This window comes from Schistocerca gregaria, chromosome 3 (assembly GCF_023897955.1).
Source record: "Schistocerca gregaria isolate iqSchGreg1 chromosome 3, iqSchGreg1.2, whole genome shotgun sequence".
NCBI classification, from domain to species: domain Eukaryota; kingdom Metazoa; phylum Arthropoda; class Insecta; order Orthoptera; family Acrididae; genus Schistocerca; species Schistocerca gregaria.
Window position 1 is genome coordinate 171,453,274 of NC_064922.1, and position 16,827 is coordinate 171,470,100.

General features: G+C 36.1%; 1 protein-coding gene across 1 annotated transcript in view; it reads left to right on the forward strand.

The window, feature by feature from the left end:
- LOC126356178 (hemocytin) overlaps positions 1–16,827 on the forward strand; it is a 438,196-nt gene that overhangs the window by 353,879 nt on the left and 67,490 nt on the right. Inside the window, exons 61-65 of the mRNA XM_050006942.1 lie at positions 519–720; positions 3,783–3,991; positions 12,572–12,755; positions 13,489–13,607; positions 15,067–15,181. Of these exons, the coding sequence (XP_049862899.1) occupies positions 519–720; positions 3,783–3,991; positions 12,572–12,755; positions 13,489–13,607; positions 15,067–15,181 (829 nt within the window). The remainder of the gene's footprint in view (positions 1–518; positions 721–3,782; positions 3,992–12,571; positions 12,756–13,488; positions 13,608–15,066; positions 15,182–16,827) is intronic.

A 16,827-nucleotide genomic window follows, 5' to 3' on the forward strand; every position in this document is an offset into this window, starting at 1 on the left:
TGAGTGAACACCAAACATAAACAGACAACATGATGATTCAGAGTACATAAAGGAAAAAAATGAGTGTGCCAAAATCTGAAAATTATTTTCAGTCTCATATTAGATGCAACTTTTAATTGACATGTCAGTAGTTTCAGTACATGTTCTCTCCCACTGGAATATACCCAGACATATGTATGCAACATGTTCACTTCCCTATCAGTGCCTTCAGACTTATGGTGGCCTCTCTCCTTAACCTTGACACTGCATAAAAGAAATGTATTTAAATGCATTTTTCCTTTCTTCAAAAATCTCTAGTTGGCATTAGCTATTTTAAGAAATCTTTGGTTTCAAATAATCACTTCTCCATGGCCAGACTGACTGGATAAATTTATTTTATTTTCTTAATATTTGAGCTGAACAAAATAGTTGCATTACTATATCATGTTACTTAACAAAGTGGTTTCATGTTAGTAGATAAAATGTTAACTATTGTTGAGTTTATTTCAGTAAGATACCATTTTTGTGTGTTTTCACAGATTTTAACTACAATTGATGGCTCACTGATTAATAATTTCCCTGTGCATCTTGACTGGATTATTCTAGAAGAACTGGATAAGACTGAACTGACCCTTCTGATTCCTTCCATCCAGTTGGAAGTATCTTATTTCCATAGAAGTTTTGGGTTCAATGTCCGCTTACCTTCTCATACATATGGAGGAAAAGTAGAGGGACTTTGTGGTAAGGATCAGTCTATAAACAATATTAATTTATCCTACTACTTAACTGTTATCTTATTAACAGAATACAAATACTAATTCATAGTATGTGTGCACGGCAAGAGGCATCTTCCATTTGTTATTTAATTTTAAGTTGTGTTGTTTAGGTACTTTAATGGATAAACAAATATTATAAAAACTGCAAGAGGTCATTGATACATTAAAAATGCCAAATACAAAGATGGAATTGCTTTCATTCCTTACCTTCAAGAGAAATACCAGTACTGCTGATAGACACTTACATAAGTACATACAGTATCCCATCTTTTGCAAATAATAATTCCTTCCTTTGGGAAGAGAGATGGATAGACTGGGAAAGTTTAAAAAGGAAGAGCAGCTCGGTCAGACTACAGGTGGTTCCCTCTAATCATGGGGTCTGAGTGACATGTCTGTAATGGTTGGATGTCAATGTAACTTCATACACATTCACATCATCAGCATGTATGTAAATTATCTGAGTTGCAAGGGATGTGAAGAGCATCAGATGTTATGTGATGACTGTGAGATGTGCATAGTAGTGTGAGCTAACCTTATCGGCACCTTACAGAGTTTGAAAGGAACCACGCTGAGAGTTCTCCATTCAGCAGATTGGTTGACTTGTGCAGTATCCAGATCTGTGAGGCATTCAGACATGACAGTGGCCCAATGTTGAACTGCATGAGAGTTGAGGGTAAGCATACTCTGACCACCACAAGGGGGGATTGCTGTACTGTGTACCACACACACGGTAAACCTTTCACATCTGCAACTGCCATCTGATGCCAACTAAGGGACACCCGGCAAGATTCTGTGTTATCTAACACCACTTTTTGATGACGAATAGTATCTGGACCAGGGAATTACCAACCATTACAAAAGATGCTATTGACATAACACAAACGACTGTATTTTGAGAGATACCACAACTGGGATGTTTTAACTGCTGATTACTGGTGTTGCATTGTGTTTGTGGCAATCGTTGCTGAGTATGGGAGTGCCTTGGAAGAGGCCCCTTTCTACTGATGTTTTGGAGAGGCACTGCACAGTTATGTTTACAATTTCTTCTAGAATATTTAATAATCTGTCTTGAAATGCACACTAATATGATGAAACAACTGGACAACATACATAATGAACAAATAGATAAGCTGTATGTAATAAATTTCAACAGTATTTTAAATGGCTAAGTGCAGTTTGGTGTCTTCCTATACTGCATGTAAAATTGACTAATTTGACATGATTTATTGGATTAATTTGTAATTTTATACATTTTGGATGTTCTATTTTCATATACCAATTGTCCAAAGATTATATTTCATTTATATGAATACATGTCACAGATGTATATAAATATGGAGAAACAGATAATGCAGACTCTTTGACCTGTTAGTTCCATGTTACGAAAGTTAATGTCAGATGTGATCAAAATTGTCACTGCCTAAGATTTGACAGCAAGAACATACACAGCAAGAATATGGATTTCATATCCTATTGTATTAACTGACACGTGTGTCACTGCTGTAGAGATATGAAATGTAAATAGGTTTATATTTCTGCTATTACACATACAATTCGTGTGTTGTAAATATTGATGCACATATAGCTGTTTGTTCCTTTGTATCAGATGCCACTGATGATGGGTTACACACCAAAACACCAATTTGGTAAATAAACATTCCAAGTGCAGCTCACACTGTTTAGGAGAAATCTGTTAATAAATATCTTTTCTTTGCATGAGTTAGATGAATTAAGCAAATTTCAATTCTATAAAATTATCAGACAATTGCTGCCAGTATGTACTACTGCCAGTAGACACACATAAAAGTGCACAAAAATGCACTGGTTATTGGAATTATTAGTTCCTTCCTTAGGGAGGAAAGGGGAACTGGCTGGGGAAGGTCATACAGGAAGAGTATGCAACTCTGACCACAAAATGAGAGGGTCCCCCTAGAGTCAGCACCAGGGAAGGTAGGAGGTCAAGGACCAGAGAGGATGAGGACATAGAAGTAAAGATGGATTGGGAAGAAGAGAATTGTCTGGTTGACAACGAGGAGCAGAAGGAGACAGGGAAAAACAATCAGGGATAGGGAAGGGAGGAAAAGGAGAATGAAAAAGTAAAAGATAATAAAGAAAACAATTGACAAGACAAAAATGAAAAAGATGATAATAGCAAAAAAATGTGTGTGTGGGGGGGGGGGGGGGGGGGAGATTCTGCTAACAGGGATGAAGTCAAGGAGGATTTCAGGATGTGAGAAGATCCATTTAGCTTGTGTTGTGTAACAGGCACTCAGGTCCCTTGCATTATGAGGGAGACCATGTTCAGGAACTAGTAACTGGATGTCCCCCTATAGTGGTGGTCATTCTTATATAAAATTCTGTGCACTGGGCATGTATCAGTTGATAAATAACATGTGTGGTTTCCCAATTTACTTTGTCTTTTATTTTGGAGGATTTTCTACAGGGAGGGCTGGAGTAGGGGCAGTTGGTGGGTGTATGGGGCAGATTTCACAATGGGGATGATTGCACATGTAAGAATCATGGGATAAGGATTTTAATTTGGGAGTGTCATATGGTATGACAAGGGGAGATACATAGTCTTGATGGAGTAATGTATTGAGACATTTCTGGCCCAGTGTTACTGGGTAACTACTGATTTTTTTGGAAGTGGATGCTGTTTTAGTCAAAGCATGATAGGAGACTACTACCGTAGAAATTTGTCTATAAGGAAAATACATGCCTAGTTGCAGAAGAGGAAAGCTTGGGAGAGATTGTTGGTGTAGGTCTTCATGGATTCAGTGTTGAAACTAGTTTGAGTTAGTAACTCTCATTTCTGTAACTTCTAAACTTGAAAAGTTTGCTGGTTCAAAAAATGCCTTTTCTACATGACGGCATGGTATGTACACAAAATTGCTTACTTGATTGTAATTATCATTTAGAATACTGATAACTCCATCATTTATCAATTTTATAGCAAAATTAACTTTTGTCCAGTCTTCTATCACTTTAGCAGCTGTACTAATTAAATCATTTTGTTTTATTGTGAAGGGGACTGTAATAGAAATCCACATGATGACTTTAAAGTAAAATCTGGTGAATTGACAGAAGACATAGATGAATTTGGTAAAAGCTGGTTGACAGAAGATGTCAAGAATGAAATGGAATGCAAGTCAATTGAAAAGAAGCCACCTTGTGAGAGCTTGCCACCTGACCAGGACCCGTGTATGGAGCTTATTACTGCTGAAGTTTTCGGACAGGTATTATTAATTTTTGTTACAAAGCAGCTTTGTGAACTTGAATTTTTGGGTTTACTTCTGAAATGCAGGATTGTGGAATATTCGGTATGTTACATTCACGTATCTGTATATGTCATCTATAATTGTAAGTAAATATAAGAGCCTTTTGCAAATGGTTGTATTTGTCTCTGTCTTTCCTCAGTTAAGCATGCATTGCAGTTAAATCATAAAATTCATACCGATAATTCCATGTTCCATGGATCATATTCACTATAAAATTTATGAAGTGGACTGTGTCAGTTGTACAAATGATTACTGAGGTGGTTAGGATATAATATACAGCGTGTTTATAAATGAATATTGGGGTTTTAATGCTTTGTAATATTTATTACATTAAATTTACAGTTATAAATGATATGTCAAATGAAAGCACAACTCAAACAGTTTTACCAAGAACCTTATAAATGTTCAATGTGAGCACTGGCATAGTGAAGTATGCAATTGGTTGGACTTCACTGTACCCAAGCACTGGATAGGCCGCCAGGGGCCCAATGACAGGGGTTGCTTTGCATGGCCTCCACATTCACCCGACCTAATGCCATGCAATTTTTTCCTTTGGGGCTTCATCAAGGATTGTGTGTACGTGCCTCCGCTACCAGCAGACCTCCTTGAATTAAGAAACCAGATTGAAGCAGCTGTTGCTGCAATCACTGAAGACACAGTTATCAACGTTTGAGAAGAACTCGGCTATAGACCTAATGTGTGCCGTGTGACAAATTGTGGTCACATTGAACATTTATAAGGTTCTTGGTAAAACTCTTTGAGTTGCTCTTTCATTTGACATACCCTGTATATTTATGTGGCTATACACTAGCCATTTAGGTGATTGTAACTCACCAATTATTTCTATTTAAGAATTCCTCTATAGAAGAAATTCTTAAGGGGAAACAACTTTAATTTGTGTGGAAACTGTAATGCTTCTCGAACAATTTATTTCGGCGGGCAGATTATCATGGTCTGAGTATTGCTGTCTTCCAGTGCCAAAGTTAAATTCACTAGAGGGAGATGCAGATCTAAGATAGTTTTACTGCTAGTTGTATATTTCTTTGACTTTTGTATAGGGGAAATTTGTAGTTCATCACTACATTAGGAATTTTCACATTATATTTAAAAAGATAAAATACTGCTTGTAGTAATCTATTCTATGAGAAGAAAGAGAGTTGTTTCTAAAAATTAAGATGCATTTTTGAGGAAAGAAGAAGTAAAGTTTGAGAAATCATATATTATTTAGTGAGACTACAAAATATTGCAAAATGAAACCATTGAAACCAACTTGTAATTTACCAGTTTTAGGTTTTAAGTTGTGTAGTATTTCAATTTTCTTTAGAATTTATAGAATTTTTTGCTTCATATCTGATGAAGAGTTAGTGCCACCTGTCATATTAAATTTCTGTTTTTTTTATTTTCTGTTACCAGTTTTAACATCTACATTACAACTTTGACATTTATCATACACCAACAGTTGTGCTGTAACATTAGGTGGCTTTTCCTAGTGAATATTTCTGCTTGTCATGCAGATTATGTATTTCTTCAATTCTTGATTCTATACAATTAGTTAATTTGTAGAAGTGATTAATAAGGTATGTTTCTAAGTTGCTTCTGAATTAAAAATAATCCCTAACTTGTTGAAACCATCTGTACCAGAATATAAAATGCTATTCAGCAACTAACTTTTATTGCTAGTGATATATTTCAAATAGGTGTAAAAGTATTGGGAAATTAGCATAATAATAATAAGACATCTGAAGGTGCCCCTGAAAGATATTCAGTTACCTACTTTGTGCAGTATTCTTGTTGTTCACTTTGACTTCATTGGTCCAGAATATCATTCCAAATGAAAACAAAGAGTGAAAGTATACAAACCAAAAAAACATCTTTTTTTTTCCAAGTTAACAGAATGAGAGATTATACTACATGCAATATGGTTTCTTGAGTAGTTTACCTGTAAATTGGTTCCATTTTTGCATGCCATTTAGCTGAACACCAAGAAATTTTACACGTAGAGTGTCATATAGTTTCAATTTTATTTGTTTTAAATTGTGAATCTTCATGAGATTAAAACTTAATCTAGATGCTGTGAACTAGTTGCAGTTCTGTTCAGCTATCATGGCAATTGTATCTGATATGGTTGGTTTTGGCTCTTGATTCAGATGATTGAGACATTCACAAAAACCTGCAACATTGCTTTTGCATTGAAACTCCTTGTCTCACAGCCATAAGTCAAGGCTGGTTCCACACCCTGATTATTAACTTTCTATTCCAGACACATCAGAAGGTTAGTTTCAGAAACACTATTTACTTTATCAAAAGCACCCCAGGCCGTTTATGCTCTTCTGTTTATTTCTTTTCCTGTTCATCTAAGCACCCTGTACTGGCCTAAATAATAAAATTTTGATAAAATAAATAGGGTTTCCAAAACTTAAGTTTCCTGTGTACAAAATTGCATAGACATCTGACAATGTCTTCTGGGCACTTCACTTTTTCCTCGCAATGTACACAGGTTACTCAAAATGATATAGAAACAGCACATCAAGAAGTTTTTTGTGAGATGTTCATAGATGTTCAGTTTGTGAACTGTTAGTCAAACAACACACCACTAGTCTATTTCTCATTTTGACCCACATGCATCCCAAAGTGTCTGCATCAATGTCAGTCACAAGCTGCCCCAGTATATCTGCCTGTACAATGACATTCTGCTTCCTTGAACTTAGGTATGCTTTCATAAATGGACTTGTCTGTCAGATGGAGCCTTGTTATAAGTGGTCCTGAATTTCAGATTCACTGTAGTTGTGGACTTGCTTTTGCAGAACATCATGATGCAAAATGGTTCCTCAGTTGGTCTGGCAGCCATATTGTTGGAGATTAAAAAAAAATCTTGAATTCATACATGTTATTGTATAATATCTAACCTTAATACAAATGTGTTTTACAATTACTTGAAAGTGTGTAGATCATTTTGAATGATCATTTACATAAAAAATGACGGCCCCATAAGGCATGATCAATGGTCAAAGTAACTTTATACTTGTAAATAAAATAGAAAGAAACTTCCACATGGGAAGACACAGACACAAGCAGACATATTTATGTCTGCTTGTGTCTGTGTATGTGCGGATGGATATGTGTGTGTGTGCGAGTGTACACCTGTCCTTTCTTTCCCCTAAGGGAAGTCTTTCCGCTCCCGGGATTGGAATGACTCCTTACCCTCTCCCTTAAAACCCACATCCTTTCGTCTTTCCCTCTCCTTCCTGAAGAAGCAACCATCGGTTGCAAAAGCTAGTAATTCTGTGTGTGTGTTTGTGTGTTTTGTTCATGTGCCTGTCTTCCGGCGCTTTCCCGCTTGGTAAGTCTTGGAATCTTTGTTTTTAATATAACTTTATACTTGTACACACCATCAGGAGGTGTGGAAACAATTAGAGTTGCAATTCTGTGCGCTAGTTGGAATTCCCACAAGAGTGCGTGAGTGCTGTCTGTGTTCAGCATTGTTCCAAGGCACATACAATATATAAGGGATGCAAACAGCATCAGGTCTTAGTAATCACTGTGAAGGACATGGAGATGCCACGTAATTATGTGAGACAGGGCTAACAACAACTGATAGTCTGAAAGGGGTGTCAGTGCATGTCTTCATTTTGTTGGTTGGTCAAATTATGCAACATCCAGATTTGTGGAGCCCGCGGATGGGGGAGTGACCCGACATTGGGGGAACCTGAAGGCAGGCATACTCCTCATCATTACAGTCGACCACATCTGACCACTGCACGATAGGAACAGAGTTTTGCACACTGAGTGCATTGTAATCCCTTCACATCTTCAACTGCCATCTGTGAATAAGTAATGGACTCCTTGCAACACTTTGTGGTATCCCACATTTGTTGGAGACTAGCAACTGCCAGACTATTGAACCATTGTCCCATGCATAGACTGCAGTAAATACCATAACATGAATGGCTGCATTTAGGGTGATGCCACGACTGGGAAGTATGACTGCTGATGAATGATGCTGCATTGTGTTCAGTGTCAAATTGTGGTTCTGTACTGCTGTGAATTACCATTGTCAATGTCTGGTGATGACCTGTGGGAAAGTTCCTTTCTTCCATATTTTGGACTGGCACAGTAGCATCATGGGAGCCATCTGGTATGACTTCGTAGCAATTGAGGGTACTCTGATAAAACAATGGTATGTGATGGACACATTGCATCCTCATGTGTTACCTCCCATCAAATAGTATTGTGGTGCCATTTTCAGCAGGACAAGGATTATCCACATAATCACAGTCTCTATGAACTGTCTACTTGATTTTGAAGTACTCCCATGGCTAGCAAGATTCCAAGATCTGCCCTGATAGAACATGTGTGGGACCAGTTCGGGAGTCAACTCCATCTAAGTGCCACTATCTAGGTTTCGATGACTATTCGACAGCTATGAGCCAACTTGCCTTAGAAAAGGATACAATGGCTTTGTGACTCCTTTCCCAATTGGATGTGAGCTTGACCAGGCTAGAAGGGATGATATGATACTGATGAGTGGGCTATTACTGTCAAGTTCTTTGTATATTTGACTCAGTGTTGTAATCACTGAAATAACATCACATATCCTCTCAGCCTGTGAAGTTTCATTTCGTTTCCTCTTCCCCTTCTGGGTGCTTCAGTTTTTTTCAGGCAGTGTATTTATATATACATGCTTAGTTTCACCTTATTTGAAACACTCCAACTGCTTTAGTATGTACTTTGTTGTGATTAAAAATATTGTTGCAGCTTACCAAACCCTTGAATTTAATTGAAATACATGGAAAAAACTATTATAGTTTGTATAATATGCTTTTTTAACATAAATGTGAAATCAGAGATTTTTTATACAAAATTAAAAAGATAATATGACTTTTTAACAAAATATGTTAAATAACTTGCATTTTCTGTTGCATAATTGAGATTTCTAGACTTGCAGCACTACAAGCATGCTTTTTTCCCTTTATAACACATATTTTCAAGTTGCATACATAAATTAAATGTTTGATGTAGGGTGTTCTATTATATTACACAGATTCCTGTTGAAAATGTCTCTGAAATACCAGTGTTTGACCTTGAGCTATTCTGGAACTCTAGAATTGTTCATGACTCACTTCTTGCACACATTGAATTCATCTGCATTATAGCTCCTGTTACTGCACAAAAATTTTACTCTGTACTACAAAATAAATTTAGAAATTGCATGACACTACCCTTTTTGGGTGTATACTCTTCACTCTCTCTGTCTCTACCATGCATTTCCTTTAGAAGATAGCCACTCTCACTGAATTTTTTGTGAATACTTTCCATTTCTGGCTACCTTCTCTTTCACGGGAAAGTCTTCATATAATTCAAAACTGAATGGCATTGATTGATTTTATCTTTCACAGAATAGAATTTTTGGTAAAATCTATGACTGTCTTGAGGTGTCAAAATCTGGTGTAAATCTTTGTGGTCACAACTACATGATGGTAAGTCAAATGGTCACTTCAGATAGTACCTGCAAAGGCAGATATAATTAGGAATTGGAAAATTCCTACCAAATCAAAGATCATGATATACAAATCACATCTGCCAATTTTGTCTTGTGGATCAGTGTACTGGTTATGGACAAAGAAAGATCTGAGTAGAGTACAAGCGATAGAGATGTGCTTTCTGTGAAGGTTGCTGGGTAAAGGAGAAGGGACAGGATAAGAAATGAAATAATAAAAAACATGCTTCAGATCAATCCCCTAAAAGAAACAATGAAGAGTGGTGGTGTGAAATCGTTTGGTCCCATTAAAAGACTGGGGAAAGAAAGGTTACTAAGACGGATGAAGTCTGGAAGAAGACCAATTGGAAGACCACAAACAAATTGGAGAGACAGATGAAAGATGATATGGATCAAGGTCTGTGAACAACCAGTGTAAGCAGAAACAAATACAGGAGGAAGAATAATGCAACACAGCACAAACCTCAGATTGCTCACTTTATTTTATTTACATTCTTTAATACTCTTTTCCCTCTTCTGATGTGAATCACTATCTTTCCATGTAGCGATATATGATCCTGTGTTCACTTTGAGATTACCATTTAGATAAAATACACTGTGTATCTTAAGAAAACTGCATTAATACACCAAAAAAGGTATTTGACAACTGCAGGAGTTCACTCAAAAATTACCAGAGGTATCTTCTCAGTAGCCTCTGTCTATCAGGTTATTAAGATACAACATGAACAACAAGGGTCAAAACATATGGTGATAGTTTTACATATTTCAGTGATTCTCCTTCCAGGGTAATGCACTGCACCCTCCCTATAAAGAAATCACAAATTTCATTTGATATCCCATATGCTTGTTTCCTAAAAGCTGATAATAGAGATTTCGTTGAAACTGGTATAAAGATTCTCAAAATCTTTATTTCAAGGCAAAATGATGATTCATACTCAATACTCTGTTGCAAAATTTTGTTTGTGAGTTCCAAATCATCTGTTGTGATGTATCTGCATCTAAAGCAAACATATCCATTCTTCTCTAAAGCCAACATATTCCTTCTTCTTCTCCTTGACTGTCTCTTTGATATTGGAGACCAAATGTATTTTCTACATTCCTCCATCAATCATTTCTGTTCCCGGCTTTTGTGGACCATTCCCCTTTTCTCAGTTTTACATCTGATGAAAATCCAGTGTTTTGTTTATGGTGATTAGAAATAATGTTAGTGAATATTTTGTACATTATGGACTGGAGGCTGGTGTTTCTCTAGTAATGTATGTCCCCTTAGTTCCCTTACTTAGAAAGTAGGATAGTTACAGCATTATTCCAATTTTTGAGATTTATCTGCTTCCAGGAACATCCAGTAAACTGAATTGCAAGTTCACATTGTATTGCTTTTCCTACAGCTTTAGACATTTATACTAAAATACCACCATTTACTTGCATTTTTCTTTTCTTCTTACTTCAGAAGTCACTACCCATTGGCAGGGGTGAGCAAATGAGTCACACATATGACAGAACAAGGCAGGAACACATTGCAGTTACTACAGAGTAGCCTATCTTGCTGCACTTGTGCACAGGTAAACTGACAGACATTCATGTGCACAAGTTCCCCATAGGGAAATGTTGGACCAGCCTGTCACAAGGCTTTATACATCTCAACTGACATTATTTCCTGAATGTCACTCTTTTCATAATTATTTATCGGAATGTCTGAATTCTTGTGCATTTTCCTCATCTTCATCATCATTATTCACAGTGATATGCAGTGTGTATGTGGCAGTGAATACTTTCCATTTTACCACATGTTAGGGTTTCTTCATGTTCCATTCACATATAGATTGCAGGAAGAATGGCAGCTTCAGTGTGTCTGTGTGTGCACTAATTAATCTAATTTTGTCTTTGTGCTTCCTATGGCAGCAATAGTTAGAAGAAAGTAGTATGTTTCTAGCAACACCACTGCCACTGTCATCTCAGCTGCAGTTCCCCACCCCACCCCACCCCACTCCCTGCCCATAGATATGGCAGCCTTTGAACCCTCACCTTCCCTTTAATAATAGTTGTGTTCATTTGAGATTATATATTCCCTCCACCCATGATAGATATATTTCCTTTATACATGAAACTTGTATAAGAACTTCCGTCTTATTGTGTGTTGACTATTTCCATGTTATTTCAGTTTAAGTAATAGACTTTGATTTTCACATTGAAGTGATATCCATTGTTATTAAATGAGGGCATACTAGGACAGAGAGATTTGGCTTTTAAATAGACCCATTTATTTACTATAACTGAGGGACAGTAGACAGATTTCGTGATGCCACACAATCAGCATGGAATATGTTTTGGTAGGCAGTAATCTGACAGTCATTAAATTAATTGTTTAGTTATGTAACATTTTATGTTTATTTTATTTGGGTTATACAGTGTTATTACCCAGATTAGAAGTAAGAGTCTATGAGACAGCCATTCTAGGCTAAAGTGAACTGCTTAAGTGAAATTTCAGATATGATGATAGCAATCTTCACAGCAGCTGGACTTGTGCAGGGAGAATATTCAGGAGGTTCAGCCTGAGGTAGTCAAGTAGTACATCTCTAACATACACATTCAGATATGAAGAAAATGAAGGAAAGAAGGAATATTACAGCTTTAGTGGCTTGTTGACAATGAGATCATAAGAAATAAATAACAAACTTGGTTTGCGGAAGGGAGGGAGAGGAAATTGGTAATGTTCTCTTCCAAGAAACCACCAAGAGCCTGTGGCAGTTTCACAGTGGTGCAATCCACAAGTTATATAACCAGATATCAAGTGCTTAAATAGAATAAGAAGTGGGAGTGAATTTAGAAAGTTGGAATAGACTTTTGACATATCTAATTATTTCTGTCCATTATTCATATGTAATTTTAATTATGTGATGATGTGTCTAGTTATTCTGGTGACATAATTAATGAAATTGGTAACAATGCAATACAAAAGTAGACTGTACAATTAACATAGTCATTTCCGATATTTGTGTGAAAGACATACACAAAATATAGATTAATTTTTTGTCTCTTAGTGCCGTCAGTTGCTCGGGGCCCCTACTGATTTTGTGACTGCCTGCCAGTTTGATATCTGTCACACATTAGAGAAGGAGGATGCTGCTTGCAGAGATATGGAAGCATATGTCCGGAAATGTACACAGCAAGGGCTGTGTGTGGACTGGCGTTCACCATCACGGTGTCCTTTTGTGTGTCCACCTGGTATGTTCTCCTATTACATATAGCTGAGTGCATTTGATTGAGATGGTACTGCTCTGATATACTTATGGATTAGACATTACTGCAAACAAAATCACATTCTTTGAAAATCTCTTAGGCTCCTACTTCTTAAGGTTTGTTATGCTTCATTTTCTTTATTTCCTCACTTCCTACTTTTACTCTCAGTATAGTAGACAAATTATCCTAGTAATAAGCAGTACTACTGGATTGAGGAGTGAAGAAGCTATAGGAAATATGAATGTTTTTAGTATACATTTATTTGTGCTTCCATTTAGTATCAATAGAAGTAGACTGCATATTTAAGAAGCGAATGCGTATTGTGTGTTTTCTCAAAGAAATTTGAAGGCTCTCTATAAGAAACAAATCCATTGGCTTACATTTTATTGATGACTGAATTTCTCCTTTGCTTCAATACTTTATTGTCAAGGTGTAGTCTTGTGGAGGCTATTTGCCAGGTGCAGTTAATTATTACCATTGTCACTATACCTAAACATGTCCAGTGATTATGTTACACTTAGCTTGACACAAAAAAAAAAAGAAAACGAATTCTGTAAATAACAGTGATGACAGACTTTCCATCCATGTATATTAATTTTACTCTCAATAAATGTGGGAATTTGCTTTGAAAGCATTAGGCATAATGAGACAATATTACAGTTTATTTATTTAACATTTATTCACATAATTGTGTATAACTGAAGTATTTTGGCTGTAGGTATGGTCTACCATGCATGTGGTTCTGGTTGTGTAAAGACGTGTGACAATTACAAGACTTACAATGGTACTGAATGCCCCTTGGGTACCAAAGAAGGATGCTTTTGTCCAGAAGGACAGGTAGGTCTTTCCATTTTTGCTTTGTTTTCACTATTGCTTCTGCACAATCCCTGATATTTGTTATGCTATGATGCTCGTATTCAGTTTTTCTGTCAGTTTGCCACATGTAGAAAAACTGTAAATCACATGACAAATCTTGAAGGTATAAATATAATAATCTTACAATTACACTTTAGAGACAGATGATTAAAACAAACACTATGAGAGAAGTGGCAACACTGTTTCATAATAAAAGTAAAGAAACACTCTTGAGAGGAGGGGAGAGGGGGTGAGATATACATTATACCCTGCAAAGAGTGCAGTTTGTACCACAATAAAATTAATCTGCACTAGGTTAAAGATGACTTTCTAAGCTGATATGGGAACTGCTAAAACTGATCAGTGCTTTATCTGCTTATGAGTATGCTGATTCCATTTTGATTTGTCACCTATTTCACATCAATGAATTATCATCATAAGTGACCAAAAATTTTTGTATTTGTAACCTGTAAGTCATTATCAACACTTATAGATTGCTTAATGCAAGGGTCTGCAAAATTAGAAGCTATTTTATGTGTTCTGAATCAATTGTGAGTTCACTTTTCTTTGTATTGCCTGGTACAGTACAGTTCAGTACTTCAGCAGAGACTCACTCATGTCATAAGCAGATGCTACAGCAGTTTTTGAAGAACCCTTTGATTGCTTTAACATGCCATGTGTGCAGGTAAATATAATGCACATGACACATATCAAGTTTTCAATTTGAAGGAATGCCCAGATAGTTTTACTCCACTCTAAATTTGATGTATACTATTCACATGACATTTGTCCTTGTGGCCCTTTGGTTTGTGTTATGTAGAAATTTCAGTCATATTAATGTGCCGCTATTAATACCACAATATTTTACTTATTATCTATATGATCAAAGTCTGTAATTCGACCATGGAAAATTTCAAAAGGATAGAATTTCTTTTTCTGGCTTACTGCAAATTCAGGGAGAGATTGTGACTATCAAGTCAACATATAACATCGGTATTTGTTGACCATTCCCTCATGACAAGGAGGATTACTGTTTTCTATGACTTAATTAATTTTGTAAGCTGCCAATTCATTTTGTCTTAAAGCTAATGTCTGTCAGCGCCTGTAGTGCATTTTTATTTTCTGGATTGTTTTTAGTTTCTGGCCTTTCTGCTGCTGTTTAGAAGAAATAGTTAAATGTGGTGCCCAGTAATTTTGTTTTATTATCATCTGTCTCTCGGCATAAGTTGAGGAACTAAGTCCTGTTAGTGTTATACACCAAAAAAAAAATCCAAATACACTTATTAAGATGGAGCAGAAAGAAATGGAAAAATACTAATAATCAGATGCCAACACATGTACAAAACAATATTTCATGTACACAGTATTTCAGAAAAATAATTTTTAATTCCTGAGGAAAAGCAGGTAAAATGTAATAATGTAACACTGGATGATTTTACAGGTTTTGCACAATGGAACTTGCATTGATGAGGCTCGTTGTTCTCCATGTGATGATGAAGGCCACTTTGATGGAGATACATGGAAGCCTGATGCATGCACCACTTGCAGTTGCAAAGGTAAATACTTTTGATATTATTAATTTCTTGTATCACTGATAAAATACTACTAATTTGGAATATGGAATATCTCACTAGTTTATAGATTTGATGTATCATTCACATGCTTCTGTGACTTCACACTGACTATTTACATAATTTTTACACATATTTATTGCAAATGCAGACTAAATTTATTCTAATTCTATTCTTACCATTGCAAAAAAAGTACACACTAAACAAGATACTGTTTCTTATTATGTCTGAAAGATCACCTTTGAAACAAATATAATAGGTAAATCTGTTTTGAACTGTCTTCATCAGTTGATTGGTAGAGGTACCACCATCATAGGCTAGTTGAAGGCTCATGTGCTTCAACCAACAGTGCATTAATAATGTTTTAATTATGTTAAGGAAGCTGTATGTGTCAGATCTATATCAGTTACTCCAGTTATCAATGATTTTGATCTGATTTGATTTATTATTGGTCCTGTAGATCATACAATTTGTACAGCAAAGCACATCATGATATAGGATAAGTCAATGATGTGCATACTATCTGTTGTAAAGTATTAAAAACTGCACAAAAATTCACTCCACACCAACTTAGAGCCCTACAAGTGCATTGCCCATCACAGTGGTCTGAAGGCAGCTGGAGTGTAGAACAGAGAGCATGAATATCTTTGCAAAGGATGGCGGAACTTGCTGAAGATGGCTGATGCTGCCTTGCCTAATGACAATTGAGTGAGCCTGACAGAACCGAGTGAGCAATTGTCCATGGTCATGCTGATATCACATGCTTGCACCCACTTGCACACAGGCTGTAAATTTACAGTGTCCATATGGGCATTGCACAACTGTTACCATCAGAGTTGAGAAAATTTATTCAAATGATGAGAAACACATACAGATAAAAATTATTATTCATTATTCCTGAATAACAGGTAAAACTATTTATTCAAACCATTATTCATTTACACGAATAAAAACATTTAGTCATCATCTGTGAATAACACGTTTTACAAGTAATGGATGAATTTGAATCCCAGTGATATTTATTGCTCTAATTCTTTGTCATTAAACAAATGTGCTTTTTATTACCTGTTAAATAGTTTTTATAACAACCCTCTCTTTTCCTCCCTATGCTCAATCTGAAGTGTAATTCAAACAGAGCAGTGCAGTGGTGGTGTGACCTTGGCCTCCTCCCACCTGTGAACCTAACAGCCAGTTAGAAGGGGACCTAGTGTTCAACACGTTGCAACTTGACTTGGCAGTTTCCTCGCTGTTAAATGTGAAAGAAATGACAAATAATAAAAGAAATTCTAGAACCAATGGGGGATTGAACCTGAAACCTTTAGCTTTGTATTCTGGAACTTAAGTCAGTGATGTACATTTCTGTACAAACCACTGACAGTTATTTATCATATAAAAACTGCACTGCCCAATGGTAATGTACAGTAGTTACAGAATACTGTACAAGAAGTAAATAAACAAAATAAAGTGGCATTCTACAATATTCATTATCTATGTTACAAATAATTTATTTATGAATAAATTTATCTGAATGATGTACTTATTCAAATAATTATGTAGACAGAAATTATTTGATTAATGCCTATCTGTGCTTACCACTACACCTTGCACTTCCTTTCTCTTTCCGGTCAGTG